Raw genomic sequence first — 17,754 nt, 5'->3', positions numbered from 1 at the left:
TCTTCGGATTCTTCAGACATGTCAAGTAAGGCTTATTTGCCTAGACAATCTTCACATTTTTCCTTGATCATACAATCTTAACTGTCAATATTGCATACCGTAATTTCCAAAAGGTCTTTATAGTCAACTCTAAGATTGGCCCCATCTATCAACAACTTTACGTTCTGACGATACAAACAAACAAACACAAACATTATGGGTTCCAGATGATAACCTTTTTTGTCTCTGAATCTTCGAACCATTTTCTTTCACAGACACAGTATTTTTTGCTAGACACCAAATGGCTGTTATTGTCATCGTGATAATACTTAATAACTTTATTGATTGTTTTTTCATCTACCAAATTAGATGCACTTTTCTTTTGTAATACTGTAAAAATTCCCTGTTCTTTTACTAATAGCCTTGTTAACTTGACGAGACACTGACGCATTAATTCATCAATAATGCTCAACTCCAAAAATTAGGAAGTAAACTGATAATTTTATCCTCTTTGTTTGAAGTACTGCATTTAGTTTTTAGTTTTTCTATCTAATCATCATATTCAGTTGGTGAAGTTTTAGAACTTCCATCTGTTTTAGTACAAATTGTATTTTAAAATGAAACTTCCAAATTCTTTTTGACTGTAGCAGCCACTTTCTCAATTTTTGTATTCAAGGCACTTTGTTTTTTATCTTGACTTAGTTTTCTAATTTCACTGTATCTAGGATTTCACAATCTGTATCTACTTTTTTGATGGTTGCTGATAAGTCACAAAATTCTGTATCTGTTTCACTATCACTTGTGAATTACAAATATCTTAGAATAACATGTTGGACACAATGATTTTCCTGTTATGAGATTGACAAGGGGACTTTTATTTTTAGAATAATGATCAAATGTTATTTCTCACAGACCTTTTGTTATAGGTTTCTTACATTCCTCAAAAGGGTCCATGCAAGACTGACTGAAAAGGTGATGAAATTTTTTTAAGTATTTCATTTCATGGTACTTGCATGTTGATCTGACATCTGGGCCGACTCTTAAGTAAAACAACACTTTTTCCTTCTTCACTGTAATCTTTGATTAAAGTAATGTCTTTACGATACACTCCATACACACTTTATGACATGCTTCATTAATAATAACACCAACAGAACACTGAGACACCATTTTTCAACTGCATACTTTAAGAACTTGTAGCTAAATAAGTGTGAATAGACAACTGTTAGTGAAAGGGGGAATACAACAATCAGACTTGTACAGGCTTGCAGATGCTATTGTTAGCTTGCTGAAACAATTACCACAGCACTGTTTCGACAAATAATCATTAGCTAGTGTAATTTGGTGTGCTACATTATGCAATTGGTGTACTTTATTTGACTAGCCTACTAGATATAGCAGATGTTAAAAAACATTTTTGATTCGTGTTTGTAATCTTTTTTCCATAACTTCCAACTGAATCTCGAAGTTGAAATTTATACTGAAGTTTGATATCATAAAGGTCTATTAACTGAAATTTTCAGATTTTTATTTGGTCCCCCAACAAAGATGTCGCAGGCCACAAAATAGAAAAATTTACAAAATCCATTTTTTAAAATGTGTATTTTTTCAGTGTAAGCTGTAAGTGAAAATTACCGAACTATGAGTTTAATAAGTCACAGCTGCAAAATACTATCGTGAATTCTTTACAGATGAATGGAAAAACTTGTAGAAGCTGACCTCAGGGAAGATCAGTTTGGATTCCGTAGAAATGTTGGAACACATGAGGCAATACTGACCCTACGACTTACCTTAGAAGAAAGATTAAGGAAAGGCAAATCTACGTTTCTAGCATTTGTAGACTTAGAGAAAGCTTTTGACAATGTTGACTGGAATACTCTCTCTCAAATTCTGAAGGTGGCAGGGGTAAAATACAGGGAGCAAAAGGCTATTTACAATTTGTACAGAAACCAGATGGCAGTTGTAGGAGTCGAGGGGCATGAAAGGGAAGCAGTGGTTGGGAAGGGAGTGAGACAGGGTTGTAGCCCTCCCCGATGTTATTCAATCTGTATATTGAGCAAGCAGTAAAGGAAACAAAAGAAAAATTTGGAGTAGGTATTAAAATCCAGGGAGAATAAGTAAAAACTTTGAGGTTCGCCGATGACATTGTAATTCTGTCAGAGACGGCAAAGGACTTGGAAGAGCAGTTGAACGGAATGGACAGTGTCTTGAAAGGAGGATATAGGATGAACATCAACAAAAGCAAAATGAGGATAATGGAATGTAGTCGAATCAAGTCGGGTGATGCTGAGGGAATTAGATTAGGAAATTAGACACTTAAACTAGTAAAGAAATTTTGCTATTTGGGGAGCAAAATAACTGATGATGGTCAAAGTAGAGAGGATATAAAATGTAGATTGGCAATGGCAAGGAAAGCGTTTCTGAAGGAGAGAAATTTGTTAACATCGAATATAGATTTTAGTGTCAGGAAGACGTTTCTGAAAGTATTCGTATGGAGTGTAGCCATGTATGGAAGTGAAACATGGACGATAACTAGTTTGGACAAGAAGAGAATAGAAGCTTTTGAAATGTGGTGCTACAGAAGAATGTTGAAGATTAGATGGGTACATCATGTAACTAATGAGGAGGTATTGAATAGGTTTTGGGAGAAGAGAAGTTTGTGGCATAACTTGACTAGAAGAAGGGACCAAGAGATGGATACACTAAGCAGATTCAGAAGGATGTAGGCTGCAGTAGGTACTGGGAGATGAAGGAGCTTGCACAGGATAGAGTAGCATGGAGAGCTGCATCAAACCAGTCTGAGGACTGCAGACCACAACAACAACAACAACAACAACAACAACAACAAAAACAACAACAAGCTGCTCACCATTGATACTCTATAAAAAGTAATTGTACTATACAGTTTAATACCAGAAAAATTATTAAAGCTGAGAAATTAAGACTTCTTTGGAAAACTACTCATCATCATCATCATCATCATCATCATTTAAGACTGATTATGCCTTTCAGCGTTCAGTCTGGAGCATAGCCCCCCTTATAAAATTCCTCCATGATCCCCTATTCAGTGCTAACATTGGTGCCTCTTCTGATGTTAAGCCTATTACTTCAAAATCATTCTTAAACGAATCCAGGTACCTTCTCCTTGGTCTGCCCTGACTCCTCCTACCCTCTACTGCTGAACCCATGAGTCTCTTGGGTAACCTTGCTTCTCCCATGCGTGTAACATGACCCCACCATCTAAGCCTGTTCACCCTGACTGCTACATCTATAGAGTTCATTCCCAGTTTTTCTTTGATTTCCTCATTGTGGACACCCTCCTGCCATTGTTCCCATCTACTAGTACCTGCAATCATCCTAGCTACTTTCATATCCATAACCTCAACCTTATTGATAAGGTAACCTGAATCCACCCAGCTTTCGCTCCCATACAACAAAGTTGGTCGAAAGATTGAACGGTGCACAGATAACTTAGTCTTGGTACTGACTTCCTTCTTGCAGAAGAGAGTAGATCGTAGCTGAGCGCTCACTGCATTAGCCTTGCTACACCTCGCTTCCAGTTCTTTCACTATGTTGCCATCCTGTGAGAATATGCATCCTAAGTACTTGAAACCGTCCACCTGTTCTAACTTCGTTCCTCCTATTTGGCACTCAATCCGTTTATATTTCTTTCCCACTGACATTACTTTCGTTTTGGAGATGCTAATCTTCATACCATAGTCCTTAAATTTCTGATCTAGCTCTGAAATATTACTCTGCAAACTTTCAATCGAATCTGCCATCACAACTAAGTCAACCGCATATGCAAGACTGCTTATTTTGTGTTCACATATCTTAATCTCACCCAGCCAGTCTATTGTTTTCAACATATGATCCATAAATAATACGAACAACAGTGGAGACAGGTTGCAGCCTTGTCTTACCCCTGAAACTACTCTGAACCATGAACTCAGTTTACCGTCAACTCTAACTGCTGCCTGACTATCCATGTAAAGACCTTTAATTGCTTGCAAAAGTTTGCCTCCTATTCCATAATCTCGTAGAACAGACAATAACTTCCTCCTAGGAACCCGGTCATATGCCTTTTCTAGATCTATAAAGCCTAAATACAATTCCCTGTTCCACTCATAACACTTCTCCATTATTTGTCGTAAGCTAAAGATCTGGTCCTGACAACCTCTAAGAGGCCTAAACCCACACTGATTTTCATCCAATTGCTCCTCAACTAATACTCGCACTTTCCTTTCAACAATACCTGAGAAGATTTTACCCACAACGCTGATTAAAGAGATACCTCTGTAGTTGTTACAATCTTTTCTGTTTCCATGTTTAAAGATTGGTGTGATTACTGCTTTTGTCCAGTCTGATGGAACCTGTCCAGACTCCCAGGCCATTTCAATTATCCTGTGTAGCCATTTAAGACCTGACATTCCACTGTACTTGAGTTCCGACTTAATTTCATCCACCCCAGCTGCTTTATTGCACTGCAATCTATTGACCATTTTCTCCACTTCCTCAAACGTGATCCTATTTCCATCATCATTCCTATCCCATTTTACCTCGAAATCTGAAACATTACTGATCGTATTTTCACCTACATTGAGCAACTCTTCAAAATATTCCCTCCATCTGTCCAAGGCATCCACAGGATTCACCACCAGTTTTCCTGACCTGTCCAAAATACTTGTCATTTCCTTCTTACCTCCCTTTCGAAGACTGCTAATTACACTCCAGAATGGTTTTCCAGCAGCTTGACCCAATGTCTCCAACCTGTTTCCAAAGTCTTCCCAATATTTCTTCTTGGATGCTGCAATTATCTGTTTGGCTTTGTTTCTTTCTTCAACGTAACTTTCTCTGTCTACCTGAGTTCTAGTATGTAGCCATTTTTTATATGCCTTCTTTTTCCTTTTACAGGCTGCCTTGACTGTGTCATTCCACCAAGCTGTTTGTTTCCTCCTACTTTTACACACTACTGTTCCAAGACATTCTTTAGCCACTTCTAGTACTGTGTCCCTGTACCTTGTCCATTCCTTTTCCCATGACTGTAATTGACTACATTCAACTAACTGGTACCTTTCTGAGATCGCTGTTGTGTACTTGTGCCTGATTTCCTTATCCTGAAGTTTCTCCACTCTTATCCTCCTACATATGGACCTGACCTCCTGCACTTTCGGCCTCGCAATCCCAACTATTCAACAATTTTTTTTTTTTTTTTTTTTAATTTGTGGCTGATAACTTTGAACTATTAAAAATATTTCAAAGAGTACATTCAGTTAAGTGATAATGATGTCAATTTGTAGCACATAGTGCGTTGAACTAAATGCATTTTATCTGAAAGGCTTAGGACAATCCACTACTGAATAATTGTAAAAATGTAGATGCTTGAAAATATGAAACAACACATGCAGCCTCTAACAAATATGGCCACCATTTCAAAATAATAGATAATAATTTAAAAAAAAATTGTGACTACTAAACATTGGGAAATTCACCCAGCAAATATAAAATTTTTCTCAGATGGTCAAGCACCCAGTGCTGGACCACTCGGTACGGACTGACCTAACTAGAAAAATTGTAGTCTTTAGTTGTCTTAAGTTCATAACCCACCACATTTGATGTTTTGTCAAATAAAATAGGCAACTGCCATGATATTAACAATTTCCAAGTTAACATTTGAAGTACCATTTTTTTTAAATTTTTTGTTTTTATTTAATCTTTAATCATTGAATATCAATTATGTTTGTGACGGTTCCATTAACAATATTATTTTGAAAGTTTCTTTATGTACCTCATTTTCAGATGTTCTTTTGGTTTAGGTTACGCTGATGCAAAATGTATTTCCCTAGCTCGTATGGGGTTAAAGCTAACCACATATTTTAGCATTACCACACCAGTGGTTCAACTAACCCCACTAAAAACAGAGCTTATAGCTACGATTATGCTCACTGTTATATTCCAATAGAAGTGTTATCAAGCGTAACAACTAGGCATACTGTGAAATGATTTAGTTCATAATGCTAAGAATATGACAGAATCATCAGTCATTGAGGTTATCTACCTCACTGCTAAAAGATAGTCAACATATCCATGAAACAGTTTTTTTTTTTTTTTTTTTTTTTTGCATAAATTAGAAACAAGCATGGGTATTCCTAAATTAACCCTTAAATGGCACACAGAAAAGGCTTTTCTTCTAGGAATTGGCGAAATCAATCTTAGGCCATCAAACGACAATTAAAAATGTTCACAAAAAGTGGTAGAGAAACAGTTTCTGGTGTTATTCTTTCTGTACGCAAAATTAATTATGGCGTAAGCACAAAAACTGCAAGAATTCTGGCACACGAATTTGATAAGGGGACTGGAAAACCTATACTAAATAATTGGGAAGGCAAAACACAGCAGGAATGGAGCAGCTCAGGTCATCCACTAAATAAAAGAGACTTTCACAATGTATATAAGAACATAAATATTATCAATGGCTACAGGTAAATGTGGTTTTCCTTAAAGAAAAATACAAGCTTGACTTGCAAGACATGCACAATGCGGAAGAGGAAGCAGCTACCACTGTGATCAAACCACCGGAAGTATTGTCTCACACCGACTGCACAGCAGTAGGACACGCTATATCTGGTGAAAAAGCTTCACTTGCGACAGTCTTTGCAATTTTGAATGCTATGCACACACTGCAGTTTCCTAACATGAGCTTTCAAGATTAACATGTTGAACAATGTCCCATCTGGCTCTAGGAATGGAATCATAATCTGAGTTTGGATGAAATGTGAGTTATTTTCACCAGTTCTACAGCACTTTTCCAACATGAAAGGCAGTTTCATATGCAAAAGGAAATGGTACTATTTTGCTTACTCTGACACCTCACAGAAGCCATAAGCTACATCCTCTTGATTTGGGAGGTGAGTTTCTTTCGAAAAATTCCACAAAGCAGCACATTTGTTTTTGGCAGCACTGCAGCCAGGCGACTAGCGCGGGTTTTGCTGCTGTCGTAAAGATAAGTCATTTTAGATTATAACAACATTTGATTTAGTACTGATTATGTGGTAAATAGGTCTTTTAGTATGCTTTTTAAGCGTACCATTAAAGGTTTCATTTTTATTTATGTAATATAGCAGAAAACACGAAAAGATCATACAGTCGGGTTATAGTCATATTTTCTGTTTACGTTTTGGCACAGTAAATCTATAGAATTTTGTTTAATCGTTCTTTGCTCTGTCCAGCAATTTAACTGTAGCATACTTCTTCATTATTTAACTCACATTTCCAGCAAGTAGTGTAAAGTTCAAGTTGTTGTTTCAGAAACTTTACACCGTTGTTTTTGTTTTCATACAGTTGCATACAGTCCAAATTTGTGGAATCATATTTTTGTGTTTGTAGTTTAACTGACTTACTCATAATAAACTATCACATTTATCATGAATGAAAAGTGATTAACCTGCCGTAGAATTGTTAGGTCGGGGCTTTGGTGTGACAGGTACTGCAGTTTTTTCCAAGTGGGTGACTGTAGTGGCGTGGGGGTAGTGGAAGTAAATGTGACTCATCGGATCAACCAAAGTGTCCGAATCCACCCGTAGGCTTTGACCCGTGACTTAAGGCGGCTGTTGTGTGTGATGCCTAGACGGCGCGGAATTTAGTCTGTGAGAGTGGAGTGTTTGTAGGTGGTGTTTGGACGTGCTGGTGGTGCTCTCTGGTGGTGTGTGTATGTGTTAGGTGATGTTTTCAGTTTAGTTTGCATGTTTTATGTGTGGCATATTGTTGTGGTCGGTAGTTCTCTCTGGTGGAGTGTTTATGGGTAGTGTGTTATGTGGCGTATGGGGTTCATTTGCATGCTAGCATTGCACATGTGTGGTATTGGTGGTGATTGTGCTTTCAGCGGAATATTTTTCAGTGATTTAATGATTTTGATTTTGTTATGTCAACGTTATTTTAGTTTTTTCTGTTCGTCGTGAGTAAATTTTGGTAAATTGCTTTCTCTTTGGTGTAGGTATGGATATGACTCACAATGTCAACAGTTTCCAGTTGTCGGCAATGATGGGGGACAGTGCGTTGTCTCTAATAAAATTTCTTCAGCTATTCGGCCTGTTGGCTGAAGTCGTGAAGTGTTCAGTGTGTCATGAAGAAATGAGCCTTACTAAAGTTCCGGCGTCTCAGACCAAGGACGGTTACATGTGGAGATGATGTAAGGGTAACAGGTCAAGGGAAGTGTTCGATTCCAATTTTGTTGGTCTGTTGTGCTTTTTGAGGTAGCGATGATTGTGGACGTGGTTTTAGGTTTGGGTTTCATGATTTGGTATCTGTATCTTCTATTGACCTATGTAGGTCAAGGGAAGTGTTCGATTCCTGTGGATATTGTTTTCAGTTGATTTTTGGGAAGGTTGTGGTCATTTTATTTTATCGCTTTTGTTGTTTGGTTTAGTGGCGTGTGTTTATTTTTAGTTTGTCCACACCCAAAAACCCCCAATTTCCCCCGTTGTCCCTTTAGTTTCATTATATTTTTGGACGAATGTGTATTTGATGGTTTTTCGATATATTTTTGCGTTTGTTGTCATGTTTATGTAATGATGTCATAGTCGCGACATGGTAGTAGTTATGAATGGACGTTTCCACCATATTGGTGATGTCATTGGTCAAAGCTGACGGGTGGAATCGGACTTTTCCGTTAACCCGACTCATCAGTGGTTTTGTAGGATATGTAGTAGATATAGGAAGATACTAGAACAGGAGGGGAAAATTGTAGGGTAAGCAGTAGAGATAGGAAGATACTAGAACTGGAGGGGAAAATTGCCACCCTTCAGGCTGAGTTAGATAAGGTCAGGGGAGATCTTGACAGGAGGGAGAAAGGTAAAGGGAGGTGGGAAGTGGCAACAGGCAACAGGACGAATAGGCCTAGAACTTTGTCTGACAGCTTCATGGTGAATGTGGGAAACAGATTTGACCTGCTGCTTCAGTTAGAAGCTGGTGAACCTCAAGCAGTTGCAGGTGTAGACAGGGAACAACAAACTTTCAGTAGCAAATCGAAAAGTAAGAATGTAGGGAAATTAGTAAAGAGAAAGAAAGTGTTGTTGTTAGGTAGTTCCCATGGAAGAGGTGTTGGCCAATTTTTGCAGGATGAACTAGGAACAGAATACCAGGTCACCAATCTTTTTAAAACTAGTGCTGGTCTCGAGCACGTGACTGATGATTTAGGATCACTTTGTAAAGATTCACTAAGGCAGACACCATGGTTACAGTGAGTGGGACAGGTAATAGTACTGACAGAGATCCTGGGTACAGTATAGATTGGGATCTTGCAAACATTGCATCAGCATAGAAGCATACTAGTGTTGAGTTTGTATCTGTTCTTGGGTGCCATGACCAACCTCATTTGAGCTCTTCTGTCAGGAGAGTTAATTTGGAGTTGGAAAGGCTGTTTATGTCGGGTGCGGGGTCACACATTGGTTTTGTTCCTGTTGATTCTCTCAATAGGTGCGATTATACTAGGCATGGCCTTCACCTCAACAGGAAAGGGTACACTGGCTGTGAAAATAGCACGGAAGTTAAAGGGGGAACGCACTGTCACAAGCGATACAATACCAGTGGTTATAAGGTTCAGAAAAGACGCTTTTTTTAGGGTAGGGAGGACAGAAGGAAACAACGTTTTAAGAGAGGCTAGGATTGAGAAAAACCTTCAGTTTGAGAAAGGAACCAAAAAACATTATTCTAGCTTATTACATCAGCATAAACAGCTGTTGGTTAAGAATTTTCAACAACCAACAAAATTTCAACTTCACCCAATTTTAACTCAATCGATGTGAAATGTCAGCTATCTTTATTTCATCAAAATATTCGAGGGCCCGAGCACCTGCAGGTAACAAATCTGTTCATAAACCACCTTTAAGCTGTACTGGCCCATTTAACAATCAAAAACAAAGAATTAGTGGTTGCCGATGACTTCAATGTAGATTTCCTTAAAGACTCTCCCAATGAGATATCTGGGTTAATTTAGTAACACTATCACTCAACTTAATTCCCACTGTAAAGTTCCCCACCAGGGTAGCCAATTGCTCACAAACAGCCACTGATAACATCAAAAGTCCAATGAACAAAATTATATTACAAAACCAATAGTCAATGGCCTCTAACCATGACATGCAGTTCCTTCAGTTAAATGTTAATACTGAACAGGATATAAAATCTGTTAAATCTGAATTCAAGAGGGTAATCAATAATCCAAAAATTATTTATTTTAGGAAACTCCTCAGAGACATGCACTGGAATGATGTTTTCAGTGTTCATGGCATGAACGAAAAATATAACACTTTTGCTAATAAAGTGCTTACCTGATTGGAACACAGTTTTCCCCCAAAACTAACCAAGGTCAGAGCAAAGTCTAAAAAGAAGCCATGGATTACTCAAGGAATAAAGATATCTTGTAAAACAAAAAGAAACCTGTATCCGTCAATCCAAAACAGTTCTGATGTTGATGCTATTGCACATTACAAGAAATAATGCAAAATATTAAAGACTGTAATATTGACATATTACAAGGAAAGACAGTCATATCAGGTAACAAAATAAAGACAATATGGGATATAGTGAAGGAGAAGACCAGTAGAACCGGACATGAAGAGGGGCAAATAGCATTAAGAGTAAGTGATACATTGGTGACATGTGTATAGTGTTGCAGAACGTTTTAACAAACATTTTATAACTGTTACTGGAAATATGGGTTTGTCAGGTTCTGTAGATGCTGCCACGGGATACTTCAGACCAGACATTTCAAGTAACTTCCATAATATGATTTTGATCCTTACTACCCCCGGAGAAGTAATGTCCATCATAAAATCTTTAAAATCAGGAACATCAAGTGGGTATGATGAAATATCAACAAAGTTAATTAAAGAAGAATGTGATTCTGAGTTAAGTAAGCTATCTGTGTAACCAGTCGTTTATCCGTGGAATATTTCCTGAATGGTTGAAATATGCTGAAGTTAAGCTACTATTTAATAAGGGAGATAAAGAAATAGCATCAAATTTCCATCCAATTTCACTTTTGCCAGCATTCTCAAAAATTTTAGAAAAGATAATGTACAATCATCTTTATAACCATCTTATCACAAATAACATACTGTCATAGTCGCAGTTCGGATTTCTAACGGGTTCTGATATTGAGAAGGCTATCTACACTTACAGGGAAAACCTACTTAATTCATTAGACAAAAAGTTTCAGGCAACTGGTATATTTTGTGATCTGTCAAAGGCATTTGACTGTGTAAATCACAATATCCTTTTAAGTAAATTAGAATATTATGGTGTAACAGGAAACGCTGCAAAATGGTTCAAATCTTATATCTCTGGCAGGCAACAAAAAGGTTACTAGGAAAGAGACGTGTATTAAGCTATCAGGAATCATCCAACTGGAAACTAATTACATGTGAGGCCCCCACAAGGTACCATCTTAGGACCATTACTTTTTCTTCTGTATACCAATGACCTTTCATCAGTAACATTACCAAATGCCAAGTTTATTTTGTTTGCCAGTGATACAAACATTGCAATAAATAGCAAATCAAGTGTAGCCTTACAAAGATTGGCTAATAAAATATTTGTGGACATTAATCACTGGTTCCTATCCAATTCTTTGTCACTTAACTTTGAAAAAACACACTACATGCAGTTCAGAACTTTTAACATTATGATGACAAGCAAATAAAGAAGTGGACAGTGTTAAATTGTTGGGATTACAGCTTGATAATAAATTCAACTGGGAGGAGCACACCACAGAACTGCTGAAGCATCAAAACAAATCTCTATTTGCAATGCAAATTCTGTCAGACATGGGGACATAAATATGAAAAAGCTGGTATACTATGCTTACTTTCATCCATAATGTCATATGGGATTATTTTTTGGGGTAACTCAAGCCAAGCTAAAGTTTTCCAGGCACAAAAATGTCCAATAAGAGAAATTTGTCTTTAAAAATATATCACTTTCTCAGACCAGCAGCTCAGTTCATGGAATCACTACTAGAAATAAGAATAATCTCAACAAGGATTTGAAGTCACTTACTCTTGAACAAAAATGTGTGCATTATTCAAGAACACACATTTTCAATAACCTGCCAGCAGCCATAAAAAGCTTAACAACCAATGAAATTCAGTTTAAGAGAAGCCTAAAGGATTTACTGGTGCACCAACTGATTTTTCCGTGCGAGAGTGTGTGCCACAAGTACAATCAAACTTCTGCACCATTTCGTACAATAATGTGTTCATTGCAAATAAGTACTGTAGTAGTCCTATTATATGTTTATTGCCTTATATATTTTTAAAAAAATTAATTTTAAAGTCAGTGCATTAATGCAATTTTAGTAAATGAGTGTTGTGAAATCCACATGGGACCTGTGGAAGGTACATTAGCTGATTTGTTTTAGTTGCAAATATTTATCATGTATTATTGTTTTTCTGACACGTTCTACATCCTGGAGGATCTTCTCACAATGTATCAACTGCAATGAAAGTTACTCTAATCGCGATCTCACATAAAGCACAGAGGTTTTAATTAAACACATGACGGTGGTGGACTAGTTGGCAGAACATTCCTCTTGCCATCATTCACTGAAGTACATACAGCATCTTAAGGCCTGTTGTATTGACTCACTGAGCACATACTTTTCCAACCTGAAAGCTCTCCGCCAGCTTATCTAACTATCTTTTGCTGAATCTCCCCAAAGAACTAATCTCCTGTATACTTCCAATGTTTTTTTTAAAAAAAGAAAAGGTGTATGGCTTGAAAGAATCCAGAAAGTCTTAAGGGCATGTTACCTATGACGACTCATCTTCGGCAGAGCCCTTCCGTATATGATGAAGGCATTGTGTCTTCTTCAGGAACTTTCTTAAGTGTGAAAGTCAATGGCAAAAGTTCTACAACATTCACACATTACATTGCTAATATTTTTCAAGTTCTAAAATATTAAGCCAAAGTGTCATTTTACTCATTTACATGACTGAAACAACGAAATTATACAAACAGATGAAAGAATTTTATACTGCAGAGAAGCTTCTGCTGAAATTATCTCATGCATTTCAATGAAGACTTACACCACATCGTACACTACTGTTGACTACATTTTTACTTATTCGAACTTGCACATGAGGATTCGAAACGTAAAGTTCCTTGAAAACAAACTAATACGTTAAAAGTATTGAAACGTCAGTAATACAAACCACCACACACAAAAAAAAAGCTGCACGTACCAACAAAATACACCTGTTATTATTACACTTGATAATCACTGAATAACATTTTGCTAGGGTCATTAAGATTACGTAAGTAATATGTATGTTCCTAAGAAAACAAAATTTCACGTACTCCAGTGTAGAGAACTTCGGGGTTTGTATTTGGTGCTGGAATGGCTGCTGCTGTTGCCATGCACGTTTTCTGAATCTGGCTAACGCCAGCCTTAACAAATGAGCGCAACATATTGTTTAGGGCTACCTCCACCCACTCGATAAAAACTACAACTGAGTGACTTACTCACTAACCCGTCAATCTTATACCGGCTACTACTGTGTTGTGTTTGCTTATCAGCAAGTGCGCAAGGCTAACGGCGCTGCCAACCTCAAACACAAATCTGTGGCGGTAGGCATAAAGTACGGCGACGTAGTGCATTTCATTGCAACTATTTATCCGAAATACACATGCAAAAAATACATGTAAAACACAACATAAAAATTTTTGTGCTCGATTCTTTTACATTACATACAAAATTATATTATAGTAATAATTACAAAAACAGCACAAGCAGTACAGTCTTACCAAATAGTTAGCAACTGAAACACAAATTATGAAGAAAATATACTTTCCTTCATGACATTAAATGCAGTACAGGAAGGGAGGTTATAAATGCCTATGAAATTAAACACGGAGTTGTAAATACGTATTTCCTTTGTTTAGCTGCTTTTACAGTCACACCATCAATCTGTGCCACCTTTAATTTATTTAGATCAAGTTATAAAGTGTACAATGATTAACGTTACTTCGTTAGATGTTAAAGACAAAATCGTGTGTAAGCAAAAAGAGAAAACTATGAATAAGAGTACAGATATGCGAAAAACTGGTCTGATTCAAGACTATATATCGGAGAAAAACGATCTGGATGCTCAAAGAGAAACTGAAATACGAGGCAAAGTGCAGTGGTTAGTCCAGAAACTCCATTTGATAGAAGAAGCTGTACAGACAAAATTCAGTCGTATAGAAATTTCTGATCAATCGCTGATACAAAAGCAAGATTTTATCGAAATATGGATAAAATGCAAAGAAGTTAGATATGATGCCGGTATTTGTGTTGAAACTTTCTTCGAAGACTGTTACTCGTGTGAAAAAAAATATTCTGTGAAAGCAGAAAAATTAATAAAGCATCATTATGAAACAATGCGGAGAGTGATTAACAATTTTCCTAAGGACATGTTTGAGCAAGACATACTGAATATGAACGCCCAATTTTTGAATAATATTCGAGAATATGCCAATTTCTCGCGTCACGTAGTGCTGTATCAACTATCGAAACTTATAAAAATGAAACTTAGTTTAGCATCTAAGCTTGAAGCTTGGATCTCAGTGAAGGCGCAAGAGGCGGAATACCTTAAAGATGCTGTTCCTAAAATTGCGCCAGTAGAGGATAAAGATAGTCTACAACCCTGCAGTGATCAAATAAGTCAAAGCTACATACAAAAACTAAAACAAAAATTGTTTCTTAATTTCCTTTGCAATGAGGAAGGAAGTAAGTTCATGTGGGATTATTTTCTTGACGACACAACTGAAGACTGGCCAGATCAGCTGCAAAGCAATCAGTGCGATTTTGTTTTGGAATTGCTGATAAAAACATATTCAATAGCAAAGGAAAAATCGAGTGGAGCACTACGGTTGCTCATAGATAGCTTCGATACAATTTACTCTGAAATATCTCAGATGGAGCGTATGACAACAAGTAACGGCTCTGGCGAGAAAGAACAACCACTGAAGCAATTATGGGAAATATCAGTTAATGAAGAAGAAGAAAACCCTTTAGATAATATTCACTATAAAATAATAACATGGCACAATGCTACTTGCAGAATGCAAAAAAAAATTGGGAGGTGCTTTCGTTTTCTTGCTGACTTTGCTAGAATATGGACCGAACATCTACAGAGACTGAAGGACACAAAAGCTCTAATAGCAGTCGTTCTTGGCAAAGATGTTGAAACACAGCTAGAGAGACGTAGGTCAAACCAGGCTGGTATTTTAATGGCCATAGCTAATATAAGGATGGAATACAGTGAAAACTCTATGAATCAACATCTGCAGAAAATTTCAAAACTAATACAAGACACAGAACAATGTTGTAAAGATGAATTAAATGAAGAAATAAACATTCTTGAAAAGTTTAGAGAGTTCGCTAAAATTGAAGGACGGCTACTTGGTGCTGAATTCTGTATGTTGCAAGAAAAATATAATTTCGAAAAACAAATCACTTATTTTTTAGATCAGAATGGTTCTGCTGAATTTGAATATGTGGCACATTTACCAAAACATCTTCAACTTTGTGATTTTCATACAAATGCAATGGAAAACTGGAATTGTGCTCTAATGCAAGAGATTTACAAATACCATCAGATTTGTGAAAGAGATGTTTCCCTCAGGATGGAAAGCTGGATGATTGATGAGAGTTATGGATTAGTTGATAAACTTGATGGCTACATTCACATGGAAAGCAAACAATATAACAGAATAGTGGAACAAGTGTATAATGTAAGGTTAATTGAATTGAGAAATCATCAAATGTTACTAGAACTTCATAAAAATGCAGTTGAATCATATTTGTCTCAGATTTTTCAAGATTTAGAACATTTTGTTTCAATTTTTAGTAACACTATAGAGATTTCTAAAGCTTATTTTGCTGAAGTGGAAATGATAGCTGCTGGATCTGAAAACTCAAGTTTAGTTGACAATCTGGTAACCAAAATAAATAATAAACAAATTAAAGAGGAAAATATTTTTGAAAATGCAGTACTTCATTTTAAAGAGCAATGCAATTGGAAATTTCGATACCTCCAAGACTGCCAATTAAATTTTATAAGATCATTGAGAATGTTCAGTGAAGGAGGAACATATAGCTCCGAAGAAGTGCAGCTATTTTTGTCTGAACTTGCTAATGTTGATAAACTTATTATTACAAAACAAACTGCCATTGATAATGAATTAAATAGCTGCTGTGCTGTAGTCACGCAAGACATGAATGAATGCTATTCAGATATTGGTGAATATTTAATTAATGTATTAAATGAGCTTAAGTTTGCTGAGGAAACCACTTTGATCTTATCTGAAGCAGAAAAATCATTAAAAAATACGTTTTGTAACTTACAAAAAGATGGAAATAGAGTCACAGATGAATTCAAAACTATTATCCTGATATTGTTGAATGAACTGCAGGCATCCCCGTCGTCTCATCTACTTGAAACTTTCGAAAATTTCATGAGAAACAGCAGAAAAAGAGCTTTAGCACTTCTCTATCCATGCAACAGAAAATCTTTATCTACGATAGACCATAAACGGAAAAGTCATTCATTCATGAAGAAAGGAAAAGCAGTGCGGAGTGCTCATAAAGTTGCAGTAGGAAAAACGAAGCTTACTGACTACAGAAAACTGTTTCCAGAATACACTGAACCATTTTTAGAAGAAATACCATTTGCCTCAATTGTCTATAAAGAGATAGGAAATGCTGTGTCCTCCCTTCAAGAAAAGGCATGTTTATTTTACGCATCCAGAAACACACAGTCACCTCTAGCGAACAGTGTGCTCCCAACAACATATGACAATTTCATGAAAAAATGCACTGAAATGTTTCAAAATTATTCTAAGCAATGTCTAGAGTCTTGCTGTGAAGAAACATTAATATTGTTTCAGTGGTTATCTAGACTGAGACATGCTGCTGATTTGTATGTAGCCAAGAGACTGATTGAATATCATGGAACAAAAATTCAAAAACTTATGAAAGTTTATAGTCAGTTTCAATCAGAGAAAGTTGACCTACTTGAAGAAGATAAATGTATTCGTGGAAACTGTAAACGCAAACTCCTAGTGGTGCATGGCTACCCAAGCAACAAAACGTTACTGGAAGATCTAGAACAGGAAATTGAGAGAACTTGCTCTGATCTTGAGGACAAAATTTCACTATTTATTACAAAAGGAAGAAAATACCTGGGCAACATTAAGAACAAATACTTAGATCGTGTTATAACTATCTGCAAGACATTACAGAGTTTCCAAGACAAAATTTCTGAAGCAGACATATTCTGTTCTTTGCCACAACAGCTGAAAGAAACTATCAGAGAAATGAACCCATCCGTGCTGGGTAGTGATGCGTTTGCTTCAGAGTCTTTGAAAATAGAGTCTAATCTTCAGTATCTATTAAATGAAGGAATCAAGGAAGGAAATATTGCTTTTATCAAAGACTGTTTAAAGAGTAGACGAAAAGCATTATTGCAAGAAATGGAATGTGAAGCTGTTGATAGTCTCACTAATATAAAAGACTGGAAACAATCACAACCCACGAAATTGGTTTTCCCTGAACTTCTGAAAATTCACGAGGTGCTCAATTTTATGAAAAGACACTACTTAAGTGAATTTGAACAATATTATCAAAAAATGGATTTTTTGCAAAACTATAAGAGTTTATCTTCTGAGTGGATGCAAGAATGGAAGTCAAGTGTTAGATCAGCTCAAATACCTTATTGTGTGTGATAACTACTG

The 17,754-nt window shown here is 36.6% G+C and overlaps 1 protein-coding gene across 1 annotated transcript in view; it reads right to left on the bottom strand.

Annotated features, from left to right (window-relative positions):
- LOC124709144 (aldehyde dehydrogenase, mitochondrial) overlaps window positions 1-13,546 on the bottom strand; it is a 94,363-nt gene extending 80,817 nt beyond the window's left edge. Inside the window, exon 1 of the mRNA XM_047240816.1 lies at window positions 13,336-13,546. Within this exon, the coding sequence (XP_047096772.1) occupies window positions 13,336-13,446 (111 nt within the window). The 5' untranslated portion in view covers window positions 13,447-13,546. The remainder of the gene's footprint in view (window positions 1-13,335) is intronic.
- Between the last annotated feature and the right edge of the window lie 4,208 nt (window positions 13,547-17,754).

The sequence above is a fragment of the Schistocerca piceifrons genome, chromosome 7 (assembly GCF_021461385.2).
Source record: "Schistocerca piceifrons isolate TAMUIC-IGC-003096 chromosome 7, iqSchPice1.1, whole genome shotgun sequence".
Lineage (NCBI taxonomy): Eukaryota > Metazoa > Arthropoda > Insecta > Orthoptera > Acrididae > Schistocerca > Schistocerca piceifrons.
Note: the sequence above shows the minus strand (reverse complement) of the source record. Positions and strands in the feature narration are given on the sequence as shown.